Source organism: Scyliorhinus canicula, chromosome 12, assembly GCF_902713615.1.
Source record: "Scyliorhinus canicula chromosome 12, sScyCan1.1, whole genome shotgun sequence".
NCBI lineage: Eukaryota > Metazoa > Chordata > Chondrichthyes > Carcharhiniformes > Scyliorhinidae > Scyliorhinus > Scyliorhinus canicula.
This window is the reverse complement of record NC_052157.1, coordinates 54,686,665-54,713,770: the sequence shown is the minus strand read 5'-3', so window position 1 is coordinate 54,713,770 and position 27,106 is coordinate 54,686,665. Positions and strand designations below refer to the sequence as shown.

At 50.6% G+C, this 27,106-nt stretch overlaps 1 protein-coding gene across 1 annotated transcript in view; it reads right to left on the bottom strand.

Annotated features, from left to right (window-relative positions):
* LOC119974754 (serine-rich adhesin for platelets-like) overlaps positions 1-27,106 on the bottom strand; it is a 253,856-nt gene that overhangs the window by 207,032 nt on the left and 19,718 nt on the right. The window contains exons 3-5 of the mRNA XM_038813953.1: positions 25,352-25,459; positions 12,589-12,687; positions 8,480-8,587 (exon numbers count right to left, since the gene is read on the bottom strand). Of these exons, the coding sequence (XP_038669881.1) occupies positions 8,480-8,587; positions 12,589-12,687; positions 25,352-25,459 (315 nt within the window). The remainder of the gene's footprint in view (positions 1-8,479; positions 8,588-12,588; positions 12,688-25,351; positions 25,460-27,106) is intronic.

Below are 27,106 nucleotides of genomic sequence, written 5' to 3'. Positions count from 1 at the left end.
TCCCCACTGTTACTTCTGCGGCCAGCAGAAGCACCCTCGCCAATGCTGCCCGGCCCGCACAGCGACCTGCAAAGCTTGTGGAAAGAAAGGCCACTTTGCAGCGGTGTGTCAGTCCCGGACGGTCGCCGCTATCGCGCCGCCGGTCCCCACGCCTCAGCCGCTCCTTCAATGGGCCCCGCCGTCCGCTTCCCCTGACCCCACGTGCGATCAGTGGGCGCCGCCATCTTTTGCCGCCCCCGCCATGTGCGCCCCATGGGCGCCGCCATCTTCATCCACCACAGCCATGTGCGTTCCATGGGCGCCGCCATTTTGTTCCGACCCCATAACGTGCGCGCCATGGACGCCGCCATTTTACCCACAGGTACTGCGGATGCCGCCATCTCGTCTCCAGGGGCCGCCATCACGGGACACGGGTCGCTACCGCTCCTCGTCGGACTCATCTGACTCAACCGCCCACCAACCACTGCTCGCCTCCGTTACGCTCGACCAGTCCCGTCCTCGCAACCTGGCACCCTCTTCCACATCGGTGCTGGTCAACGGCCACGTGACCTCCTGCCTCATCGACTCCGGGAGCACCGAGAGCTTCGTCCACCCGGACATGGTAAGGCGCTATTACCTTGCGATCCATCCCGCCGACCGGCAGATCTCCCTTGCCTCCGGTTCCCACTCTGTCCCGATCCGGGGTTTCTGCCTGGTTAAACTCACTGTACAGGGTGTGGAATTCGGCCGTTTCCGTCTGTACATTCTCCCCGACCTCTGCACTTCACTCCTACTAGGCCTGGATTTCCAGTGCAATCTCCAGAGCCTCACCCTCAAATTCGGTGGACCCCTACCTGCCCTCACCGTTTGCGGCCTCGCGACCCTCAAGGTCGAGCCCCCCTCCCTCTTTGCCAATCTGACTGTGGATTGCAAGCCCGTCGCCACCAGGAGCAGACGGTACAGCACCCAGGACAAGGCCTTCATCAGGTCCGAAGTCCAGCGGCTGTTTCGGGAGGGTATCATCGAGGCCAGCAACAGCCCTTGGAGAGCCCAGGTGGTAGTGGTTAAGACCGGGGAGAAGCACAGGATGGTCGTGGACTACAGCCAGACCATCAACCGGTACGCGCAGCTCGACGCATACCCCCTCCCCCGCATTTCTGATATGGTCAATCAGATTTCACAGTACCGGGTCTTCTCTACTATTGACCTGAAATCCGCCAACCACCAGCTCCCCATCCGTAAATCGGACCGTCCCTACACTGCCTTTGAGGCGGACGGTCGTCTGTACCAATTTCTGAGGGTTCCCTTCGGCGTCACGAATGGGGTCTCGGTCTTTCAGCGAGAAATGGACCGAATGGTTGACCGGTACGGATTGCAGGCCACCTTCCCGTACCTCGACAATGTCACCATCTGCGGCCATGACCAGCAGGACCATGATGCCAACCTTTCTAAATTCCTCCACACCGCATCGCTCCTTAATCTCACGTACAACAAGGAGAAATGCGTGTTCCGCACAGACCGCTTAGCCATCCTTGGCTACGTAGTCCAAAACGGACTACTGGGGCCCGATCCCGACCGCATGCGCCCCCTCATGGAGCTCCCAATTCCCCACTGCCCCAAGGCCCTCAAACGCTGCCTTGGGTTTTTCTCTTATTACGCCCAGTGGGTCCCGCAATACGCAGACAAGGCCCGGCCACTTATCCAGTCCACACATTTTCCCCTCTCGGCCGAGGCCCAACAGGCCTTCGCCTGCATTCGATCTGACATAGCCAGGGCGGGGATGCACGCCGTAGACGAGACTCTGCCTTTCCAAGTAGAGAGCGATGCTTCAGATGTCGCCCTTGCCGCCACGCTGAATCAGGCCGGCAGACCCATGGCATTCTTTTCACGCACCCTCCACGCCTCCGAAATTCGGCATTCCTCTGTCGAAAAGGAAGCCCCAGCAATCGTTGAAGCGGTGCGGCACTGGAGGCATTACCTGGCCGGCAGGAGATTCACTCTCCTCACTGACCAACGGTCGGTAGCCTTCATGTTCAACAACACGCAGCGGGGCAAGATCAAGAATGACAAAATCTTGCGGTGGAGAATCGAGCTCTCCACCTTTAACTACGAGATCTTGTATCGCCCCGGCAAGCTCAACGAGCCCCCAGACGCCCTCTCCCGAGGTACATGTGCCAGTGCACAAGTGAACCAGCTCCGTGCCTTGCACGACAGCCTTTGCCATCCGGGGGTCACCCGCTTGTACCATCTGATCAAAGCCCGCAATCTGCCCTACTCCGTCGAGGAAGTACGGACAGTCAACAGAGACTGCCAGATCTGTGCGGAGTGCAAGCCGCACTTCTACCGGCCAGATCGCGCGCGCCTGGTGAAAGCATCCCGCCCCTTTGAACGCCTCAGCGTGGACTTCAAAGGGCCCCTTCCCTCTACCGACCGCAACACCTACATCCTTAGTGTGGTCGATGAATTTTCTAGGTTCCCCTTCGCCATCCCATGCCCAGATATGACGTCTGCCACCGTCATCAAGGCCCTGGATTCCATTTTCGCCCTGTTCTGTTTCCCCGACTATATCCACAGTGACAGGGGATCCTCATTCATGAGCGATGAGCTGCGTCAGTTCCTGCTCAGCAGGGGTATCGCCTCCAGGAGGACGACCAGCTACAACCCCCGGGGAAACGGGCAGGTAGAGAGGGAGAACGGGACGGTATGGAGGGCCGTCCAGCTGGCCCTACGGTCCAGGAACCTCCCAGCCGCTCGCTGGCAGCAGGTCCTCCCTGACGCGCTCCATTCCATTCGGTCGCTACTGTGCACCGCAACTAACAGTACACCCCATGAACGTGTTTTTGCCTTCCCTAGGAAGTCCACATCCGGAGTGTCGCTCCCGACTTGGCTCACGACTCCGGGCCCAGTCCTTCTCCGTAGGCATGTACGGCACCACAAGGCGGAACCCCTGGTGGACAAAGTACGCCTTCTCCACGCCAACCCTCAGTATGCCTACGTGGAGTTCCCCGACGGCCGCCAGGACACAGTCTCGCTCCGGGACCTGGCTCCCTCAGGTGCCGATCCCATGCCCACACCCCTTCCTGCGCCAACCCCAGCGCCCCCCTATTCGTCCCCATCAGGTCCATCCCTCATCCCCCTGCCCACCCTGGAGGACATGGAAGATTTCGGCTTGCTCTCGGAGTCATCCCGCCAGCAGCCAGCACCAACACCGCCAGCACCTGCACCATCGGGGCCATCACCGCCTGTGCCGACGTCACCACCACAGCTACGCCGATCACAGCGGAACGTCCGACCACCGATTCGGCTCAACCTGTAACCTGCTAACCGGATGGACTCTTGATTTTCCTTGTTGGACCCTCTTGTAAATAGCATCCTTTGTATTAGAGTTACATGTCACCCCCGCCGGACTCATTTTTTACAGGGGGTGAATGTGGTGAGATAACCACTGTAGTTATGTGTACTGCAGTAGGGGAATGTATGCCTGTACCTGTAATACAGGTTCCTCCGGTCAGCCCCTGCCGGCTAGCTCCGCCCACAGGGAGCTTGTGTATAAATATGTATGAGAGCTGCTCAGACCCTCAGTCTACAGTTGCGGATGGAGGGACAACATCGTACAGCAATAAAGCCTCTATTGTACTAGTCTCTCGGCTTTGAGTATAATTGTTAGCGCCACACCCGACCACGCTTAGCACGGACAAACAGGTTAGGGCAGTTTTGAACAGACACAGGACAGCATTTGCCAGTCACCAGCACGACTGCGGCAGAATGACTGGACAAGTTCAAGTTACTGGACCTGACCCGAGACCACAGAGACAGTACCGATTTCCCCTAGAAGCAGAGGGAGAAATGGGAAAGGTTATAGAGAGCTTATTAGAGCAGGGTGTACTTAGGACAGTAGCCTCAACTAATAATGCACCTATTTGGCCAGTGAGGAAGCCCGACGGATCATGGCGTCTGACCATAGATTATCGGGAACTCAACAAAGTTACCCCAGCAGTTGCCCCCACGGTAGCAACAAGTCCCGAGACCATGCTCAAGCAGGGACTCCACTCCAAATATTTCACGATATTGGACATTAGCAATGGCTTCTGGTGAATCCCATTGGCAAAGGCGTGCCAGTACAAATTTGCCTTCGCATTTAAAGGACAGCAGTATACGTGGACATGCCTCCCACAAGGATTCCACAATTCCCCCTCCATTTTCCACCGACAGCTGGCAAATGGATTAGCCAAATTTTCCCGACCTGAATGTCTGGTACAGTATGTGGACGACCTATTACTGCAGACAGACACCAAGACAGAGCACATCACGCTTCTGGCCGAGCTCCTGGAAATTTTACAAGACATTGGATGTAAAGTTAACCCCAGAAAGGCCCAGATATTGGAGAATCAGGTGATGTATTTGGGTACAGTCATCACACGCGGCAAACACGAGATCGAGTTCAAAAGAATTGAAACAATCGTCAAATTGCCCCTTCCCCAAGATTTTTCAGCCCTCCGGTCATTTTTAGGACTGGTTGGGTACTGTCTGAACCATATCGATGGTTTTGCGACCAAGGCAGCCCCACTCTCAGACCTCTTTAAGAAAGGAGCACCGTCTTCCGCAGTGTACAGAGGCTGTGGAAGAATTAAAGAAAGCCCTTAGCGCAGCACCCGCGCTACAAGTCCCAGACCAACTCTCCCCCTATGCAATAGAGGTAACAAGCACCGATCTGACCCTCTCGGCCGTGCTCCTTCAGGAACGGCACGAGCAGCTACGACCAGTGGCTTCTGCCTCCAGACTTTTAGACCCCGTAGAACAAGGATTTTCAGCCTGCGAGAGGAACCTACTAGCAGTATTTTGGGCAGTTCAGTACTTCTCGTACATTACCGGACTCAATCCCATCACCATTTTGACCGAACACACCCCCACACAGTTACTTTTAGACGGACGACTGAAGGACGGTTCAGTTAGCCAGATAAGAGCAGCTAGGTGGACACTACTGTTACAAGGACGGGACATAACAGTTAAACGGACCAAGACACACACATTTTTAGCGGACAACCTACAGTATCCAGGACAACCGCATGAATGCAAGATAGTAGCACCCCGACACAACACAGGACCATTCATTGCCAAGATGCCCCTTGGAAGATAGGGAATTCAAGCCAGAGCCCCCAGCACATAGACACGTGTGCCCCCTTGAAAATCTATGTGGACGGTTCATCCACAGGTTTAGATGGCGAACGCATCACTGGATGCGGGATTTATGTGGAAGATGCGCAGGGACGCGCACTAGAGGAGATTTCATTAACGTTACCAGGTTACTTAGGCGGGCAGGCAGCAGAGCTCGCGGCCATTGTATATATAGTGGACCACCCAGATTCGTTCCCCAGCCCAGCAGACATATATTCGGACAGTTTATTTGTCTGTAACAGCCTAACAGATTTTCTACTCCTGTGGAGGACAAGAGGTTTTGTCTCCGCAGACGGGAAGCCCCTTCCATCAGCCCCATTACTCCGCCATATCCTAGAGAAGGCAAAGGATAGGACGTATGGCATCATTAAAGTTAGAAGTCACCATCGATCATCCCCCCCTGGAAATGTAAAAGTCGACGCACTGGCTAAAGCAGGTTCCAGGCGAGGTCACTTTTGGACACCCCCAGCTAGCGCACCAGCTAGCGCCCCTGTGAGTTCAGTGCAGGTCTCACAGACAGAAATAGAAGATTTAGTACAGGCGCAGAAGCAGGACGAAAATCTCCGGGAGATTTTAAAAGGAAACTTTGTGGCCCAGTACGATAAATTCAAACACGCTTTGACCACACATGAGGGTGTGATCATAAAAGATAAATTGTATGTGGTTCCTGAAAAGGACAGGAATCAAATGATTGCCTTGTTCCATGACGGTCATGGACACCAAGGGATCGACCCTACCACAACACACCTTAGACAACTCTGTTGGTGGCCCAACTTAAGACAAGATGTTATTCACTATATAGAGAATTGTTTAATTTGTGCGCAGAATAACCCGGAGAGGTATTCAAAGAACGCACAACTCAGCCACACTCGCCCCGTTAATGGCCCCTGGACAAACCTCCAGATCGATTTTATAGGTCCATTGCCCCCTTGCAGGAATGGCTATAAATATGTTCTGGTGGTCATAGATACCTTTACCAAATGGGTAGAGGCATTCCCTTCACGCACCAACACAGCAAAGACAACTGCAAAGATCCTGACCCACCACATCTTTACAAGATGGGGACTCCCTAGAAGTATAGAATCAGATCAGTGATCTCATTTTACAGGACGGGTCATGAAGAATGTCCTGACCATATTCCGAATCAAACAGAACTTTCACATTGTGTATCACCCCCAGTCAAGCGGGATAGTGGAACGCTTGAATCAGACTCTAAAATCGACCCTTAGAAAGATGGTGCAGGAGAACAATTCGACTTGGGATTCAGTGCTCCCATTCGCTCTTATGTTCATAAGAAATACTGTTTCATCATCTACAGGTTTCACCCCACACACACTCATGACCGGACGCCCTATGGAAGGATCAGAATTCCTTTTAGGACTCGACAAGCCCAGAAGTGACGGCCCTCGCACACGAGAAAGCAGTTAAACAACTAGTTGGGACTGTAAAGCCTGCTCAGTTAGCAGCCGCAGTAAAATTGGGTAAAAGGCGGAAACAGAGCAAGGCCTTTTTCAACAAAAATGTCCACCCCACAGAATTTCATGTTGGGCAACAAGTGATGTTATCTGTATATAACCCCAGCACGTTTTTGGCTCCAAAATTTTCGGGCCCGTACTCATATTTCGGACAAAATCAGCCCCTCAGTATACAGAATAAGTACCCCAACGGTAAGACTGCGTGGTTCCATATTAACCAGCTAAAGGCTTATGGAACACAGTCAAACCACTCGCACCATGTCCTGCTAGACGCAGCAGAACACCTCGCTCCGCCCACAGGAGACACATTTTCCCCCTCCCCCTCACAGACCAGTTCCTCATCGGACTCGACCTTGACTCCGCCCACTGACTTCAGACCACGCCCCGGAACGCCCACAAGCTGCCACAGCAGAGACAGTGACAGTGATTGTGAGACTGAGGACAGCCACAGCACTCCACCCTACAGCCCCCACGTCAGCGACTTCGACCCCGACTCCAGTGATTTAGAGATCACTTACATAAAAAATCCAGACCCACACCCAAACCCACCACCCAACACTGACGACCCCGACAACGCTCCTTCAAATTTAGACCCCACGATTTGGCACAGGGACAATTCTTGGAGACTTGTCCGAAACGATGAGAGTGACCCCCGGTTACACAATGCAAAATTGCATGCCTGATCCATACAAGGGTATGGGATCCGGGAGAAGAGGATGACTTGATGTCTGACTCCCGACACGGCAACCCCTTTGCGACCCTGTTCGCAGAGAATGAAGAGAAGTGAGGTGTCCAGATGATGTAAAAAGAGGAACCGCTTGAGAGAAGCGCTGTCCTTTCTGATGGAACCTGCACGCATGTTGGTTATGTTTGTCTGTTTGTATGTTGTTGGAACCAACAATTCTACGGACACGTGCTTGTAGGGTTAGAATAGCGGTTTTAATATACTCACAACAGAGCCAGCCTATTAGCCATTGAACTTTCGGTGAACTGGCCGGCTGACCATGTGGGACTGATCTTTATACAGCAGCTTCCGGGGGAGGAGTCCTGGGCAGAGCCAAGGGAGAAGCCCCGTACAACTCGAGCATTCCCAGAGCTACTCCCCCTGGAGGACAGGTAGTGCAACTGCACTTACAAATATAGACACATGTATATACAGATTATAATCCGGTGCGAATCACATTCACCACATATGTTAAATGTTTGATTTGGAGATTGGCCACTTGGTTTTCAGCTGAAAAGCTTGTGACCACCTCACATGCACGTTAGTTTGTCCACCGATATTTCTCAGAACTTGACTCAGCTGAAATGTCTGGAGCCCAGTTCAACTTTTCACTAGGAGCATCTTGGCTCCCCTTTTTTTTAGGTGCCCCTCTATTCCGGGAATAGAGGCAGCAATTCCACAATGACTACATTCTTGCCCGTTCGTTTCAGGTTGCTCAGGCAGTGCAGAAACGGCATTGAGGACCCGCCCTGTCTGAGGACCACCCCTTTGGTCAGCTAAGCTCGGGTACAGCACAGCACGACACACACGGGGATCTGGCCTACCACTTATCAGCTATTGAATGTCCAGGAGTGATGGTTTAAATCTCTCTTTTTGGAGATGGTAAGTGCCTGCCACTTGTTTAGCACAGTTGGCTAAACAGCTGGCTTGTAATGCAGAACAAGGCCAGCAGCGCGGGTTCAATTCGCGTACCGGCCTCCCAGAACAGGCACCGGAATGTGGGACTAAGGGCTTTTCACTGTAACTTCATTGAAGCCTGCTTGTGACAATAAGCTATTATTATTATTATTATCCGGTATTGCCGCGGGCTGCCACGGTGGGAGAGAATGAATGGGGTATTCCTTACCCGATAGGGTGATGTTGCGAACAATTGTGGTCACGGTGTTGGAGAGGGTGGTATTAATCATGGTGTCAGTCACGTTCACCGGCCAAGACATTCCGCTGGTTGTAGAACCTGAAAATAGAGAGAGAGAGAAGCAATTAGACCAAAGCAACTTCACCTCCGCATAGGAACGCTTCAACAGGAGGAGGACATTCTGTCCCTCAAACACTGCTGCGCCATTCAACACCATCCTGAATTCAACTCCTCTCTCCAAAGATTTCTCCTCAAAAACTGCCTCTCTAAACCTTTTCAAAATGTCTCTCTGACCTCCTTGGCTCTACCCAGGAATGATCTCATCTCCACAAGCTGGAAATCAAAATGATCTTTTTAGGGCGCAAAGCAAATTAACTCCCCGGGACTTTCCCAGTCAAACCGCTGACCGTTAGCCCAGACTGACAAACACATTCCTTTGTCAATTTTACCTTCTGTCTGCAAAAAGCACCCAGGCCCTGCAAAATAGAATTATTTTTTTAGAAACATGACCAGTGCATTGGAACACACTCAAACCCTACGCTTTTAACCCGTACATTGCCCAATACTTGGAATCCAATATTCCGAAACTCTTCCAGACATCTCAGTCCCACTTCTCTCCGTTGTTGCCCCATGGGCACCAGCCTCAGCACAGATTAGGAACAGCGAAATGTGGCATTGCCGTTGCCGAGGGTGGATGACGTCAATGACTGCCTACCCCAAAGTCGTTGATGTAAGCGAGACTCACCAGGTGTTCACAGCTCTTACACATCTGGGATACAGACCGTTCTAATTACCCTCTGGTGGGGAATTTGATATGGAGGGGTCTTGGGGAGGTTTGGTGTGGTGCTGCTGGAGCCGGGGGTTGAGGGAGTGAGCGTGATCCTGGCCAGTTTGCCTTTCAATGGACAATTCTGAGAAATGAAGAAGCGCAAACGTTTTCTCCGCCATGGTTCGGCGGCAAACCCTCAAAATCAGGAGAAGGAATTTTGAACTAATTTCCTACCTGCGGAAGTGTGACCTTTTGTCATCCACTCGGTACAACGCATGCCGCTGCCCGGAGTGGTTAATTCCGTTGTGTGTGTGTCACGGCCCCCTGGAGATTGAAGTCCAGAGGGGGAGGGCGGTTTGGTTTTGTGGGAAATATCCTACTGGGATGGATAACTCTGATAGCTGCATGCACTGAGATGGCAGGCACAGGAAGTTATGCCAAGTCCCCTTGTTCCATCCCCCCCACCCCCCAATGCCCTCTGCCACCTGACTGGGAGGTTGAGTGTGATGGCCCTCCTGGTCCATGTGACTGACTTTGTTGCTCAGCATGCTGGAGCACACAAACACCGACCAATGGGGAAGATACACGAGGCACAGGGAGTGGAGCCCCTGCTCAGAGTGAACCAGAAAACCATAAGACATAGGAGCAGAATTAGGCCACTTAGCCCATCGGGTCTGCTCTGCCATTCAATCATGGCGGATATTTTCTCACCCCCATTCTCCTGCCTTCTCCCCATAACCCCTGATCCCCTTATTAATCAAGAACCTATCTATCTCTGTCTTAAAGACACTCAGCTCCACTGTCTTCTGCGGCAAATAGTTCCACAGATCCGCCATTCTCTGGCTGAAGAAATTCCTCCTCATCTCTGTTTTAAATGATCGTCCCTTTAGTCTGAGATGGTGTCCTCTACTTCTAATTTTTCCCACAAGTGGAAACATCCTCTCCACGTCCACTCTATCCAGGCCTCGCAGTATCCCGTAAGTTTCAATAAGATCCCCTCTCATCCTTCTAAACTCCCAACGAGTACAGACGCAGAGTCAACTCGGGATTCCAGAACTTGGGAGTCAGAGTGTGAACACCTGGATTGTTTTGTTATTCTATTTATTCACGGGATGTGGGCTTTGTTGGCTAGGCCAGCATTTGTTGCCCATCCCTAATTGTCTTGAGAAGGGGGTGGTGACCTGCGTAGTGTCGGTACACCTACTGTGCTGTTAGGGAGGGAGTTCAGGATTTTGACCCATCGACATTGAAGGAACAGTCCATACATTTCCAAATGAGGATCGTGAGTGACTTGGTGGGGAACCTCCAGGTGGTGGGTTTCTCAGGTATCTGCAGCTCTCCTTCTTGATGGTGAAGGAAATGCCACACAATAGTCGGCTAGTTTGTCTTGGATCAGTAGAGGGCAAATTATTCAAATCAACTCTGAGAGATAGGATTAACTGTCACATAGAAAGGCATGGACTAGTCAGGGATAGACAGCATGGATTTGTTAAAGGAAGAACTTGTCTCACAAATTTGAATGAGTTCTTTGATGGAGTAACAAGAAGTATTCATGAAGATAGTGCAGTGGATATAAAGGGTATTAATGGTCAATGCCTGCCCTTGCGAATGGAAAGTTGTTTCAAGTGGTGTTCCACAAGGTTCGGTGTTGGGACCCTTACTCTTTGTGTTATATATTAACGATTTGGACGTGAATGTTGGGAACACGATTGGGAAATTTGCAGACGACACAAAGGTTGGCCGAGTGGTACAATCTGTAGAATTATCCAGATGGATTGGGGCAATGGGCGATAAAGTGGCAGATGGAATTTAACACAGAGTGTGTGAAGTCATGCATTTGGGAAGATCAAACAGTTATAGGGAGTACACAATGAATGGGAATATACTAAGAGGGGTAGACAAAGTGAAAGTTCTTGGCGCACAAGTATACAGGTCCTGAAAGGCTGCAGTTTAAAGTAGACAAGGTTGTCAAGAAAGCATATGGAATGCTCTCCTTCATTAGCAGAGGTATAGAATATAAATTCAGGGTATAATGTTGGAATTGTATAAAACACTAGTGAGGCCACAACTGGAGCATTGTGTAATGTTCTGGTCACCACATTACAGGAAGGATGTAATTGCTCTGGAGAGAGTACAGGGGAGGTTTACCAAGAATGTTGCCAGGGCTAGAAAAGTGTCCCTCCGAGGAGAGATTAGATAGGTTAGGGTTATTTTCCTTGGAACAAAGAAGACTGAGGGGTAATTTAATTGAGATGTACAAACTTATGAGGTGAAGAGCTAGAGTGGGCAGGATAAAATTGTTTCCCCTGGTGGAGAATTCTAGAACCAGGGGACATAGATTCAAGATAAGAGGCAGAAGGTGTAGTGGGGACGTGAGGAAGAACTTTTTTATGCAGAGGGTACTGGGTGTCTGGAATTCAATGCCCGAGTTGGTGATGGAGGCAGACACCCTAAACTCTTTTTAAAAATACCTGAACCTGCACATTAATTGCTGTAAAATACAGGGCTATGTCCAGGTGCAGGAAGAGGGATTAGGAAGGGCACCTGGGTGTTCTTGGGTTGGCATGGACAAGATGGGCCGAAAGGCCTCTTTTTCGATGTGACCTTTTTATGATTCCATGGTAGCAGTCGCGGTTTTGGAAGGAGCTGCCTAAGGAGCCTTGGTGAATTGCTGCAGTGCATCTTGTAGATGATACATACGGCTGCTACTGTGCGGCAGTTGTGGAGGGAGTGAATGTTTGTGGAAGGGGGAGCAATCAAGTGGGGCTGCTTTGTCCTGGATGGTGTCGAGCATCTTGAGTTGTAGTTGGAGCTGCACTCATCCAGGCAAGTGGAGAGTATCCATTACACTCCTGACTTGTGCCTTGTAGGTGGTGGACAGGCTTTGGGGAGTCAAGAGGTGAGTTACTCAATGTAGGATTCCCAACCCCTGACCTATTCCTGTCGCCACCTGGCTAGGTGCAATTCAGTTTCTGGTCAATGGGAACCCACGGGGATGTTGATAGAGAGGGAATTCGTCGATGGTAATGACACTGACTGTCGTGGGCCGATGGTTTGATTATCTCTTGTTGGAGATGGTCATTGTCTGGCCTACCACTCATCAGCCCAAGCTTGGATATTGTCCAGGTCTTGCTGCATTTGCATGTGGACTGCTTCAGTATCTGAGGAGTTGCGAATGATGCTGAAAATTGTGCAATGTATAGAGACTCTGTGCCTAGGTATAAGTTTCCCTGGTTAGTTACCAATGAAGATTTTGTTCTTCCTTAGTAATGTCTACCCAGTATTGCCTCGCGTCATCATGGTGAGTGAGAACAAATGGCTTATTCCTTACCAAGCAGGGTGGTGTTGTGATCAATTGTTATCATGGTGCTCGCATTAGACATGGTGCCAGTTACGCTTACTGACCCAGACATTCCGCTGGTTGTGGAATCTGAAATAGAGAGGGAGAGAGAGAGAGAGTCAAGCAATTAGCCCAAGACAACTTCACTGCCGCATGAGAACGCTTCAACAGGATAGGACATTCTGCCTCTCAAGCCCTGCTGGCCCATCCAACATCATCCTGGCTAATGTTGCTAATTAGCCAGCTAAAACTGGTGAAGTGTATTCCTGGAGGCTCGATCACATGATTTGCACCCAACTCTCCAGCTATTAGTCAGCCAACACATCCGACCTTGTGCCGCATGGTCTTCCTGTGCTCATCATAAAGCAATAGGACTCGTTTCCTGATTGTATGATGCTTTACAGTTAGCCAAGCGGCCTTTTGTTCCTCCTATTTTCAATATTTAGAGATCTGAGAAAGAGGGATGTTCAAAGTGAATGACAGAATAAATCTCCAATCTTCATTAATTTCATGATGGCTTTTCACCAGTTGCGTCCTCCAATACATCTCCAATTCCTGGATTACGCTCACCAAGTGAGGCGCAATGTGCAGGACACATTTACTCACCTCCTGACTCCCCCACAAAGCCTGTCCACCATCTCCAAGGTCACAGGTCAAGAGTGTGATGGAATACTCCCCAGTTGCCTGAATGAATGCAGCTCCAACAACACTCAAGCAGAACAAAGCAGTTCTGCTTGATTGACACCCCATCATAAACACTTGGAATGCTGTGAATGGTTTTGATCCCCTTACTGAAGGAAGATATACTGACATTGAAGGTAGTCCAGGGAAGGTTCACTCGGTCGATCCCGGGTGTGGAGGGATTTTCTTATGAGAAGAGGCTGAATAGGTTGGGTCTGTACTCATTGGAGTTTAGAAGAATGAGAGGTAACCTTATTGAGACATATAGGCCGGGATTCTCCCTTTTGGGGACTAAGTCCCCACGCCCACCAGAAAATGGGCGAGAATTACTCCAGACTTTTTCCTTGAAAGTCTGGGGTGAGTCTCTGTTTTCCAGGGAGCTAGCAGGGCTCCAGCGTGCCTCCCACGAATCTGGCTGCCGGTGTGGCCCAGCTAGCCAGACCACGCGGCTGCAAGCCCACTTTGGAGCGGGAGCAACCGACATGGCGGACCCATATAGCGGGCCCGCGCGGAGAACGGTGGGTTCGCCCCAGATCCAGATGGCCCGCCAATCGGTGGCCCCTGATCACAGGCCTGGCCACCGATGAGGCTACCCCCCCCCAGAATCAGATTCCCTCCGCGCCCCCCCCCCCCCACCCCCCAAACCAGGACCGCCACCGCGTGCGCGGGTCCGAGCTCCTGCTGGAAGGTACCAGATATAAACCACGCCGGCAGGAACTCGGCCAGTTGCCGCCAGGAGAATCGCCGTGGGGCCTCTTCCAACAGCCCCCGACCAGCGTTGCGCCGACCAGCGCTGCGCCGAACGCGCGCGCGGCTGGCAGGTCGCGAAGAGTCCCGTATACGCCGTCGCGCTGGATTTCCAGCGTGAACAGCTATTCTCCGACCCCATGTCGGGCGCGATTCCGGAGCGGAGGGTCGGAGAATCCTGCCCATAGAATTCTCAGGGAGTTTACAGGGTCGATGCTGAGAGGATATTTCCTCTTGTGGGAGAGCCCAGGACCAGAGGCCATAATCTCAGAGTAAGGGGGTCACCCATTTAAAACTGAGATGAGGAGGATTTTTTTCTTTCAAAGGGTAGTGAATCTGTGGATTTCTTACTACAGAGAGCTGCATATGCTGGCTCATGAAGTATGTTTAAGGCTCTGATAGACACATTTCTAACCAGTGAGGGAATCGAGGATTATTGGGATAAAATGGGAAAGTAGAGTTGAGGATTATTGGATCAATCATGACCTCATTGAATGGGGGAGCAGGCTATATGGGCTGAATGGCCCCCTTCTGCTCCTAAGCCTTTTGGACTTATGGACCCCAGACCAACACTGAAGGGTTGACAAACCAATGAGATTCAGAGCACAGCAGCATGGAGAGAGGGGAAGGAGTTGAGAGAATCGGGGATCAGGATTAAGATTGTTCCGCCCTTTACATGTCACAGTGAAGGGAAGGTTGTCTCAATCCGCTGGCTGGTCAGGGAGATGGTTGTCGGACTTCCGTTTGCCGTTCCTGAAGAAAGATAGTTAACTCATGGTGAACCATCATAACCAGATATTGAGCAGCAGCCGCAGGTGTAGAGGTTTGACAGAGGTTAACGACACTGATCAATTGCAAGTGTGATGAATAGAGGATTGTAGATATATCGGATTATAAACATTTGGCCATTTAAATGTTAAAAGCCTGTGTTCGAGTGTGTGAGACTGCAGTGGTCATATTTTAAAAATAATCTTGGACGCGATTCTCCGAGGCCGCGCCGGTTGGGAGCATCGGCGGCCGCGCCATTTTATCGCGCGACGCGGTCTGATGTCGTCCCGCCATTCTCCCAACCGGCGAGAACGGCCCCGTCGAGTTCTGCGCCGTGCCAGCTGGAGAATCGCCCGAGACACTCACAACGGCGATTCTCCGGTACCCCAGCCATTCTCCGGCCCAGATGGGCTGAGCGCCCGCTCCGACCCGACATGTTCCCGCAGGCGCCGTCCACACCTGGTCGCTTCCGGCGGGAACTGTGCTGGAACTCTGGGGTGTGGCCTGTGGGGGGAGGGGGTTTCCTTCACTGGGGTGGGGGGGGGGGGGCTCCGATGGGGTCTGGCCCGCAATCGGGGCCCACCGATGGGCGGGCCGGCCTCTCTAAAGGAGGACCTCCTTTCCTCCTCCGCCCCAGAAGATCCATCCGCCATCTTCTTGCGGGGCAGCCTCGGGGAGGACGGAAACCGCGCATGCACGGGTGACTTCATTTACACGACGCCGGCTGCATTATTTACGCGGCGCCACTTTTTACGCAAATCCAAGGCCCAGCGCACGTAAAATACGGGACGCCGCTCCTAGCCCCCCGGGGGCGGGAGAATACGGGGCTGGAAGCGGGCTCCGACGCCGGAGTGAAACACTCCGGTTTTCAATCCGCATCTGGACTTTGTCTCCATTTCGGTGAATCGCGCCCCTTGTTTTGTAGCCACCGAAGTTGGCCATTCCCTAAATACAAAATGGAGGAACGCAAAGCTTACAGGTTAAAATGGACAATGTTAACACAGCACAAGCAGGCTGCACCAAGCCAATGTGTATTCTGTCTGCTAAGAGAGCAGACAGCACCGAAACGAACATTCCGCATACTAATGAGGCAATCTCCGGGATAGTTAACATAGTAATGGAACGATCCCAGGGACAATGGACATAAATAGGGAAGTGATTGCAACAGTGTATGGGAAACCAGACACCCCGGCACCAGCGGGGTCCGAAAACAAAGCACCTGAAGGCCCACCCAGTAGCCAAGGAACAGCCTCAGTATTGGGGGGATTCAAACATATCGATTGTGATGAGGCCCAATCGATTCCCAGGAGGAAAGGGTCCGCCCAAAAGGGCGCGGAGCCGTGGGACCTATAAAAGACAGGTCCCACACTTAGTTCATTCTTCTTACCCAGCCCTCCTCTCTGGACCAGCATTTCGACCAGCTTTTGCCAAGAAGTCCTTGAACGAGAGAGAGGAGAGGTTTGGGACAGCAGCTGCCAGCAAATAAGTCTCACAACGATCGCTAACAGAGATAGACACTCCTGACCCCTTTTTAACCCGTACCAACCTGAAGTCTGCAGAACAGAGCAGAGCAAGAGGCCTTGTCCCCTGATCCAGCAGTTCCCTTCGAGATAAGTATTGGTTTATTTAGTGGTAGGAATAGTTTAATCCTCTTAGCTTGTGCATGGGTAGTATTATAATTGTATTATAATAAACTCAGTTGTTTGAACTGACTAATTGGTGTATGGTTTTATTGCTTTGAACTTGACCTTGAAGCTTGTGGTGGTATCTTAATGATACCTGGTGACTCCAGAGCTAAGTAACGATACAGAGCCAAATTGAGTGTTAAGCACACTCACCCAGAACAAGCAACATTTAGTGGCAACTCCGCCTGGACTCGATTAGAAGTGGCTCCGAGAGAACCCAGAAATTTGAATCAGAAATCCAATTGGGAAAAGGAAAAACCACAAGTGTTCAAGGAGTTCAAACCAATAATCATAATTCAGAAGTGTGTTTTTGCATGCGTAACTAACAGGGTTGTAAGGTTAAACCAAGAGATTTTCTTTCGCGACAAACTGTCAGGAGTTTTATATATCGCAACATAGCGAAAGCCGTACCCGTATTTTAAAAGCATTACCTTATCATCCCTCGTTCCAAATTAAAGAGAGCATAAAGAAAAGGAAATGGCCATGCAGGCAATGGAACGCCTCATGAACCCAGAGCAGTTCGTGGTCGCAGCGACCAACAGTGGCAGAGTAGGCCAGTGTCCCGTATGGGAGCTGGAACTCAGGAAGTACCTCAAAGGGAAAGGAGTGAGTTTTGTGTGAATGAGGAGACAGGTCCCGCGAGTATAGGACATACTTGGTGGGAGAACCTATCTCAAATTCATAAAAAGAATATAGGTAAAGCACGCAAGCCAATGGTAATTGTGTCCTGCTTGGCACAATTGCGAGGCACAGAGGAGGTCGTTTGGACACTCCGCAAAGAATTAGAAGAGAGGAATAGGATGAGCAAAGTGGATGTCAGGGACATTGAAAAGGAGAATCTAGAATTAAGAAGGAAGTTGGCAGAGAAGGATAGAGAGGTGGATGATGCCAAGAGGGCACATCAGTCTTGTCTAGCCCATCTGAGCAGTTCCCAAACCCAGTATGAGAAAGCCTATCCGGATGTGCAGCGTGCAGTTCTGATCAGGGAAAATTCAGAGAAGCAGGTAGAGGCACTGCAAAGGCAATGCTCTGACCTAAAGGCAGCTTTAAGAGCACTCCATGCTGCCACCATTGAGCAAAGGCAAAGCACAGTGGATCATGCTAAATGTAGGAAGCAGATTGCACAGCTGCAATCTCTGCTTTCTGTGCAGGATGGGTTCCAAGAGACATTTGGAACCCAGTTAGGTGAGGAAAATGCCCCAGATTGGCAGGAATTAAGCGAAACCGCGCAGCGCTATGTTCAAGGAACATGTGCGCCAGCAGCGCAACAGAAAAGGAAAGCGCCCCAACCCCCGCAGATCAGATAACACCCGCACCTATGAACCCAGTCACCACCCAAAGAAAGGCAACCACAAAAGGCGCACCCGAGGTCACCTACACCACCCCATTAACCGTAACACAACTAAGGGACGCATGTGAGAAAATCACCCCGTTCCTCCCCACTGCAGACCCCCACCAATTTTTCGCAAGAGTTAAACAGCAGGCTACCATGTACGGCCTGGATGAGCGAGAGCAAGTGAAGCTCACAGTGTTGAGTTTAGACTCATCAGTTGTAGCAGCCCTCCCCGACCCACAGAACGTTGGAGGAGGCACCCTCGAAGAGATGCATACAGCTACAGTAGTCCCCCGTTATACCGCGCTCCGCAATACCGCGGTTCGCGATATACCGCGGGGGGGCTTATGGACCCCAACTGTCAGTTGTGTCAATTTCAGCGGCCGGCTCACTTTGATCCGGAGAGGGAAGCTGCTCTCTCACTGAAACAATCAGCCGGCCGCTGAAATTGACACTGCCGGCTGCTCTCTCCCTCCAATCAGAAACATTAAAACTTAAAAGTTGGATTGGAGGGAGAGAGCAGCCGGCAGTGTCAATTTCAGCGGCCGGCTGATTGCTTCAGTGAGAGAGCAGCTTCCCTCTCCGGCCGCTGAAATTGACACTGCCCGCTGCTCTCTCCCTCCAATCCAACTTTTAAGTTTTAATGTTTCTGATTGGAGGGAGAGAGCAGCCGGCAGTGTCAATTTCAGCGGCCGGCTGATTGTTTCAGTGAGAGAGCAGCTTCCCTCTCCGGATCAAAGTGAGCCGGCCGCTGAAATTGACACTGTTTTAATTAGATCCACGATGGGGGTTTTAAATTTATTTAAAAATCTATGCTAGCGCTTCCCATTGTGAGTCTACGGAGGTCTGACCTCTCCCCCCATCCCCCGTAGACTCTCAATGGGAAGCGCTAGCATAGATTTTAAAATAAATTTAAAACCCCCATCGTGGATATCCGCGGCTCGGTTGCAACGCGGGTGGCTGTCTTGGACCCCAACACCCGCGTTATAAAGGGGGACTACTGTATTTTAGATGCGATAGGCGACAACAGAGGAGACCCAGTCGAAGGTCTAAATAAGTGTAGGCAGGAAAGGACAGAGCATCCCACAGCATTCGCAGGAAGGCTGTGGATTCATTTCACTGCCGTTTTTGGCGATTTAGACCACGCTCATTTAACCCGCGATAATATGGTTAAATGGACCCGCGCAATCATCTCCCACGCCACAGATGCAGGACAGAATGTCTGCAGCAGTTATGACCCCTCAGAAGAGGCCCATAATGAAAAATGGGTTTTGTAAAGATTGTCCCGCGCTTGGGAACAATCCGTCCAAGGCAAGGTTAAAGTAAAGACCCCAGAAGAAGCTCAGGCTGCAGCAGATATACAGGCAGTAAGAGCGCACCAAAACCCCGCATGGGTAAATGAAGGAAAGAACAGCCCCCCACAGAAGTCGCAGGAATGTTACAACTGCGGACATTTAGGACATTTTGCAAAAGAATGCAACGCCCCACAGAAATCTCAGAGAGGCCAGCAGACAGGCACTCTGACCAGGAACAAAGCAAAGCCAGTCCACAGTATAGGGACACAGTCAGGACAGACCAATGTGGACGGAACGGACTGACGGTGTTCGGGCTCCCCCACTTGGGTCTGTGACACCCTCTGGGACCGATCAGGAAGACCGGTGGTCACAGCAAAAATTAGAGGGAAGCCCATAGAATTACTTTGGGACACAGGAGGGTCCCGCACTACCATTAATTCCTCCACTACACCACAGGCAGACACGTGGCCCACTACAGCTTCAATTACACTCAGCGGATTTACAGGTCACTCACAGCAGGGACACATTACAGCCCCGTATCAATTCAGCTAGGGAACATCTCCACCAGTTGTGTTAGTTAATCTGCCCTGCACAGCAGAACACATACTGGGTATTGACTTCATGAATGCACACAGCCTGTTGTTCGATCCAGTAAATCAGTGTGTCTGGAGAATGGCAAAATCTGACAGAGCACCCGCAACTCTCACAGTAGGAGAGTATGCGAACAGAATTAGCGCAGTAGGCGACTATTGTTTTGACCCGACCACGCTTAGCACGGACAAACAGGTTAGGGCAGTTTTGAACAGACACAGGACAGCATTTGCCAGTCACCGGCACGACTGCGGCAGAATGACTGGACAAGTTCAAGTTACTGGACCTGACCCGAGACCACAGAGACAGTACCGATTTTCCCTAGAAGCAGAGGGAGAAATTGGAAAGGTTATAGAGAGCTTATTAGAGCAGGGTGTACTTAGGACAGTAGCCTCAACTAATAATGCACCTATTTGGCCAGTGAGGAAGCCCGACGGATCATGGCGTCTGACCATAGATTATCGGGAACTCAACAAAGTTACCCCAGCAGTAGCCCCCACGGTAGCAACAAGTCCCGAGACCATGCTCAAGCAGGGACTCCACTCCAAATATTTCACGATATTGGACATTAGCAACGGCTTCTGGTCAATCCCATTGGCAAAGGCGTGCCAGTACAAATTTGCCTTCGCATTTAAAGGACAGCAGTATACGTGGACATGCCTCCCACAAGGATTCCACAATTCCCCCTCCATTTTCCACCGACAGCTGGCAAATGGATTAGCCAAATTTTCCCGACCCGAATGTCTGGTACAGTATGTGGACGAACTATTACTGCAGACAGACACCAAGGCAGAGCACATTACGCTTCTGGCCGAGCTCCTGGAAATTTTACAAGACATTGGATGTAAAGTTAACCCCAGAAAGGCCCAGATATTGGAGAATCAGGTGATGTATTTGGGTACAGTCATCACACGCGGCAAACACGAGATCGAGTTCAAAAGAATTGAATCGATCGTCAAATTGCCCCTTCCCCAAGATTTTTCAGCCCTCCGGCCATTTTTAGGACTGGTTGGGTACTGTCTGAACCATATCGATGGTTTTGCGACCAAGGCAGACCCATTCTCAGACCTCCTTAAGAAAGGATCCCCGTGGGAATGGCTTCCACAGCATACAGAGGCTGTGGAAGAGTTAAAGAAAGCCCTCAGCGCAGCACCCACGCTACAAGTTCCAGATCAACTCTCCCCCTACGCAATAGAGGTAACAAGCACCGATCTGACCCTCTCGGCCGTGCTCCTTCAGGAATGGCACGAGCAGCTACGACCAGTGGCTTATGCCTCCAGACTTTTAGACCCCGTAGAACAAGGATTTTCAGCCTGCGAGAGGCACCTACTCGCAGTATTTTGGGCAGTTCAGTACTTCTCGTACATTACCAGACTCAATCCCATCACCATTTTGACCGAACACACCCACACACAGTTACTTTTAGACGGACGACTGAAGGACGGTTCAGTGAGCCAGATAAGAGCAGCTAGGTGGACACTACTGTTACAAGGACGGGACATAACAGTTAAACGGACCAAGACACACACATTTTTAGCGGACAACCTACAGTATCCAGGACAACCGCATGAATGCAAGATAGTAGCACCCCGACACACACAGGACCATTCATTGCCAAGATGCCCCTTGGAAGATAGGGAATTCAAGCCAGAGCCCCCAGCACATAGACACGTGTGCCCCCTTGAAAATCTATGTGGACGGTTCATCCACAGGTTTAGATGGCGAACGCATCACTGGATGCGGGATTTATGTGGAAGATGCGCAGGGACGCGCACTAGAGGAGATTTCATTAACGTTACCAGGTTACTTAGGCGGGCAGGCAGCAGAGCTCGCGGCCATTGTATATATAGTGGACCACCCAGATTCGTTCCCCAGCCCAGCAGACATATATTCGGACAGTTTATATGTCTGTAACAGCCTAACAGATTTTCCACCCCTGTGGAGGACAAGAGGTTTTGTCTCCGCAGACGGGAAGCCCCTTCCATCAGCCCCATTACTCCGCCATATCCTAGAGAAGGTAAAGGATAGGATGTATGGCATCATTAAAGTTAGAAGTCACCATCGATCATCCCCCCCTGGAAATGTAAAAGTCGACGCACTGGCTAAAGCAGGTTCCAGGCGAGGTCACTTTTGGACACCCCCAGCTAGCGCACCAGGTAGCGCCCCTGTGAGTTCAGTGCAGGTCTCACAGACAGAAATAGAAGATTTAGTACAGGCGCAGAAGCAGGACGAAAATCTCCGGGAGATTTTAAAAGGAAACTTTGTGGCCCAGTACGATAAATTCAAACACGCTTTGACCACACATGAGGGTGTGATCATAAAAGATAAATTGTATGTGGTTCCTGAAAAGGACAGGAATCAAATGATTGCCTTGTTCCATGACGGTCATGGACACCAAGGGATCGACCCTACCACAACACACCTTAGACAACTATGTTGGTGGCCCAACTTAAGACAAGATGTTATTCACTATATAGAGAATTGTTTAATTTGTGCGCAGAATAACCCAGAGAGGTATTCAAAGAAGGCACAACTCAGCCACACGCGCCCCGTTAATGGCCCCTGGACAAACCTCCAGATCGATTTTATAGGTCCATTGCCCCCTTGCAGGAATGGCTATAAATATGTTCTGGTGGTCATAGATACCTTTACCAAATGGGTAGAGGCATTCCCTTCACGCACCAACACAGCAAAGACAACTGCAAAGATCCTGACCCACCTCATCTTTATGAGATGGGGACTCCCCAGAAGTATAGAATCAGATCAGGGATCTCATTTTACAGGACGGGTCATGAAGAACGTCCTGACCATATTCGGAATCAAACAGAACTTTCATAATGTGTATCACCCCCAGTCAAACGGGATAGTGGAACGCTTGAATCAGACTCTAAAATCGACCCTTAGAAAGATGGTACAGGAGATCAATTCGACTTGGGATTCAGTGCTCCCATTCACTCTTATGATCATAAGAAATACTGTTTCATCATCTACAGGTTTCACCCCACACACACTCATGACCGGACGCCCTATGAAAGGATCAGAATTCCTTTTAGGACTCGACAAGCCCAGAAGTGATGGCCCTCACACACGAGAAAGCAGTTAAACAACTAGTTGAGACTGTAAAGCCTGCTCAGTTAGCAGCCGCAGTAAAATTGGGTAAAAGGCGGAAACAGAGCAAGGCCTTTTTCAACAAAAATGTCCACCCCACAGAATTTCAGGTTGGGCAACAAGTGATGTTATCTGTATATAACCCCAGCACATTTTTGGCTCCAAAATTTTCCGGCCCGTACTCATATTTCGGACAAAATCAGCCCCTCAGTATACAGAATAAAGTACCCCAACGGTAAGACTGCGTGGTTCCATATTAACCAGCTAAAGGCTGATGGAACACAGTCAAACCACTCGCACCATGTCCTGCTAGACGCAGCAGAACACCTCGCTCCGCCCACAGGACCTCCCCCTCACAGACCAGTTCCTCATCGGACTCGACCTTGACTCCGCCCACTGACTTCAGACCACGCCCCGGAACGCCCACAAGCTGCCACAGCAGAGACAGTGACAGTGATTGTGAGACTGAGGACAGCCACAGCACTCCACCCTACAGCCCCCACGTCAGCGACTTCGACCCCGACTCCAGTGATTTAGAGATCACTTACATAAAAAATCCAGACCCACACCCAAACCCACCACCCAACACTGACGACCCCGACAACGCTCCTTTAAATTTAGACCCCACGATTTGGCACAGGGACAATTCTTGGAGACTTGTCCGAAACGATGAGAGTGACCCCCGGTTACACAATGCAAAAATTGCATGCCTGATCCATACAAGGGTATGGGATCTGGGAGAAGAGGATGACTTGATGTCTGACTCCCGACACGGCAACCCCTTTGCGACCCTGTTCGCAGAGAATGAAGAGAAGTGAGGTGTCCAGATGATGTAAAAAGAGGAACCGCTTGAGAGAAGCGCTGTCCTTTCTGATGGAACCTGCACGCATGTTGGTTATGTTTGTCTGTTTGTATGTTGTTGGAACCAACAATTCTACGGACACGTGCTTGTAGGGTTAGAATAGCGGTTTTAATATACTCACAACAGAGCTAGCCTATTAGCCATTGAACTTTCGGTGAACTGGCCGGCTGACCATGTGGGACTGATCTTTATACAGCAGCTTCCGGGGGAGGAGTCCTGGGCAGAGCCAAGGGAGAAGCCCCGTACAACTCGAGCAGTCCCAGAGCTACTCCCCCTGGAGGACAGGTAGTGCAACTGCACTTACAATATAGACACATGTATATACAGATTATAATCCGGTGCGAATCACATTCACCACATATGTTAAATGTTTGATTTGGAGATTTGCCACTTGGTTTTCAGCTGAAAAGCTTGTGACCACCTCACATGCACGTTAGTTTGTCCACCGATATTTCTCAGAACTTGACTCAGCTGAAATGTCTGGAGCCCAGTTCAACTTTTCACTAGGAGCATCTTGGCTCCCCTTTTTTTTAGGTGCCCCTCTATTCCGGGAATAGAGGCAGCAATTCCACAATGACTACATTCTTGCCCGTTCGTTTCAGGTTGCTCAGGCAGTGCAGAAACGGCATTGAGGACCCGCCCTGTCTGAGGACCACCCCTTTGGTCAGCTAAGCTCGGGTACAGCACAGCACGACACACACGGGGATCTGGCCTACCACTTATCAGCTATTGAATGGCCAGGAGTGATGGTTTAAATCTCTCTTTTTGGAGATGGTAAGTGTCTGGCACTTGTGTGCCGTGAATGTTACTTACAGCTTGTCAGCCCAAGCCTGGATATAGGCCAGTTTTGCTGCATTTGGACACTGACTGCTTCAGTGTCGGAGTAGTCATGTGTGATGCTGAACATTGTGCAATCATCAGCGAGAGTAGCGACTCTGTGCCTGGGTATAGGTTTCCCTTGTTAGTTTCCAATGAAGCTTTTGTCCTTCCTTAGTAATGGCTGCCCGGCCTGAAGAAACTTGGTGAGATGCTGCAGTGCATCTTGAAGATGGAACACACAGCTGCCACTGTTTGTCGGTGGTGGAGGATGTGAATATTTGTGGATGGGGTGCCGATCAAGCGGGGCTTCTTTGTTCTGGATGATGTTGAGCTTCTTGAGTGTAGTTGGAGCTGCACTCATTTAGGCAAGTGGAGAGCATTCCATCACACTCCTGACCTCTGCCTTGTAGATGGTGGACAGGCTTTGTGGAGTCAGGAGGTATATTGCGCACTACAGGTTTTCTAGTCTCTAACCTGCTCTGGTCGCCACAGTATTCATATGGCTGGGTCCAGTTCAGTTTCTGGCCATAGTGAACCCCCATGATGTTGATAGTGGGGTATTAGGCAATGATATTGCCATTAAATGTCAAGGAGCGATGATTTAAATCTCTCTTATTGGAGATGGTAAGTGCCTGCCACTTGTTTAGCACAGTTGGCTAAACAGCTGGCTTGTAATGAAGAACAAGTCCAGCAGCGCGGGTTCAATTCGCGTACCGGCCTCCCAGAACAGGCACCGGAATGTGGGACTAAGGGCTTTTCACTGTAACTTCATTGAAGCCTGCTTGTGACAATAAGCTATTATTATTATTATCCGGTATTGCCGCGGGCTGCCACGGTGAGAGAGAATGAATGGGGTATTCCTTACCCGATAGGGCGATGTTGCGAACAATTGTGGTCACGGTGTTGGAGAGGGTGGCATTAATCGTGGTGTCAGTCACGTTCACCGGCCAAGACATTCCGCTGGTTGTAGAACCTGAAAATAGAGAGAGAGAGAAGCAATTAGACCAAAGCGACTTCACCTCCGCATAGGAACGCTTCAACAGGAGGAGGACATTTTGTCCCTCAAACACTGCTGCCCCATTCAACACCATCCTGAATTCAACTCCTCTTTCCAAAGATTTCTCCACAAAAACTGCCTCTCTAAACCTTTTCAAAATGTCTCTCTGAGCTCCTTGGCTCTACCCAGGAATTATCTCATCTCCACAAGCTGAAAATCAAAATGATCTTTTTAGGGCGCAAAGCAAATTAACTCCCCGGGACTTTCCCAGTCAAACCACTGACCGTTAGCCCAGACTGACAAACACATTCCTTTGTCAATTTTACCTTCTATCTGCTAAAAGCACCCAGGCCCTGCAAAATAGAATTATTTTTTTAGAAACATGACCAGTGCATTGGAACACACTCAAACCCCACGCTTTTAACCCGTACATTGCCCAATACTTGGAATCCAATATTCCGAAACTCTTCCAGACATCTCAGTCCCACTTCTCTCCGTTGTTGCCCCATGGGCACAAGCCTCAGCACAGATTAGGAACAGCGAAATGTGGCATTGCCGTTGCCGAGGGTGGATGACGTTAATGACTGCCTACCCCAAAGTCGTTGATGTAAGCGAGACTCACCAGGTGTTCACAGCTCTTACACATCTGGGATACAGACCGTTCTAATTACCCTCTGGTGGGGAATTTGATATGGAGGGGTCTTGGGGAGGTTTGGTGTGGTGCTGCTGGAGCCGGGGGTTGAGGGAGTGAGCGTGATCCTGGCCAGTTTGCCTTTCAATGGACAATTCTGAGAAATGAAGAAGTGCAAACGTTTTCTCCGCCATGGTTCGGCGGCAAACCCTCAAAATCAGGAGAAGGAATTTTGAACTAATTTCCTACCTGCGGAAGTGTGACCTTTTGTCATCCACTCGGTACAACGCATGCCGCTGCCCGGAGTGGTTAATTCCGTTGTGTGTGTGTCACGGCCCCCTGGAGATTGAAGTCCAGAGGGGGAAGGCGGTTTGGTTTTGTGGGAAATATCCTACTGGGATGGATAACTCTGATAGCTGCATGCACTGAGATGGCAGGCACAGGAAGTTATGCCAAGTCCCCTTGTTCCATCCCCCCCACCCCCCAATGCCCTCTGCCACCTGACTGGGAGGTTGAGTGTGATGGCCCTCCTGGTCCACGTGACTGACTTTGTTGCTCAGCATGCTGGAGCACACAAACACCGACCAATGGGGAAGATACACGAGGCACAGGGAGTGGAGCCCCTGCTCAGAGTGAACCATAAGACCATAAGACATAGGAGCAGAATTAGGCCACTTGGCCCATCGGGTCTGCCCTGCCATTCAATCATGGCTGATATTTTCTCACCCCCATTCTCCTGCTTTCTCCCCATAACCCCTGATCCCCTTATTAATCAAGAACCTATCTATCTCTGTCTTAAAGACACTCATCTCCACTGTCTTCTGCGGCAAATAGTTCCACAGATCCGCCATTCTCTGGCTGAAGAAATTCCTCCTCATCTCTGTTTTAAATGATCGTCCCTTTAGTCTGAGATGGTGTCCTCTACTTCTAATTTTTCCCACAAGTGGAAACATCCTCTCCACGTCCACTCTATCCAGGCCTCGCAGTATCCT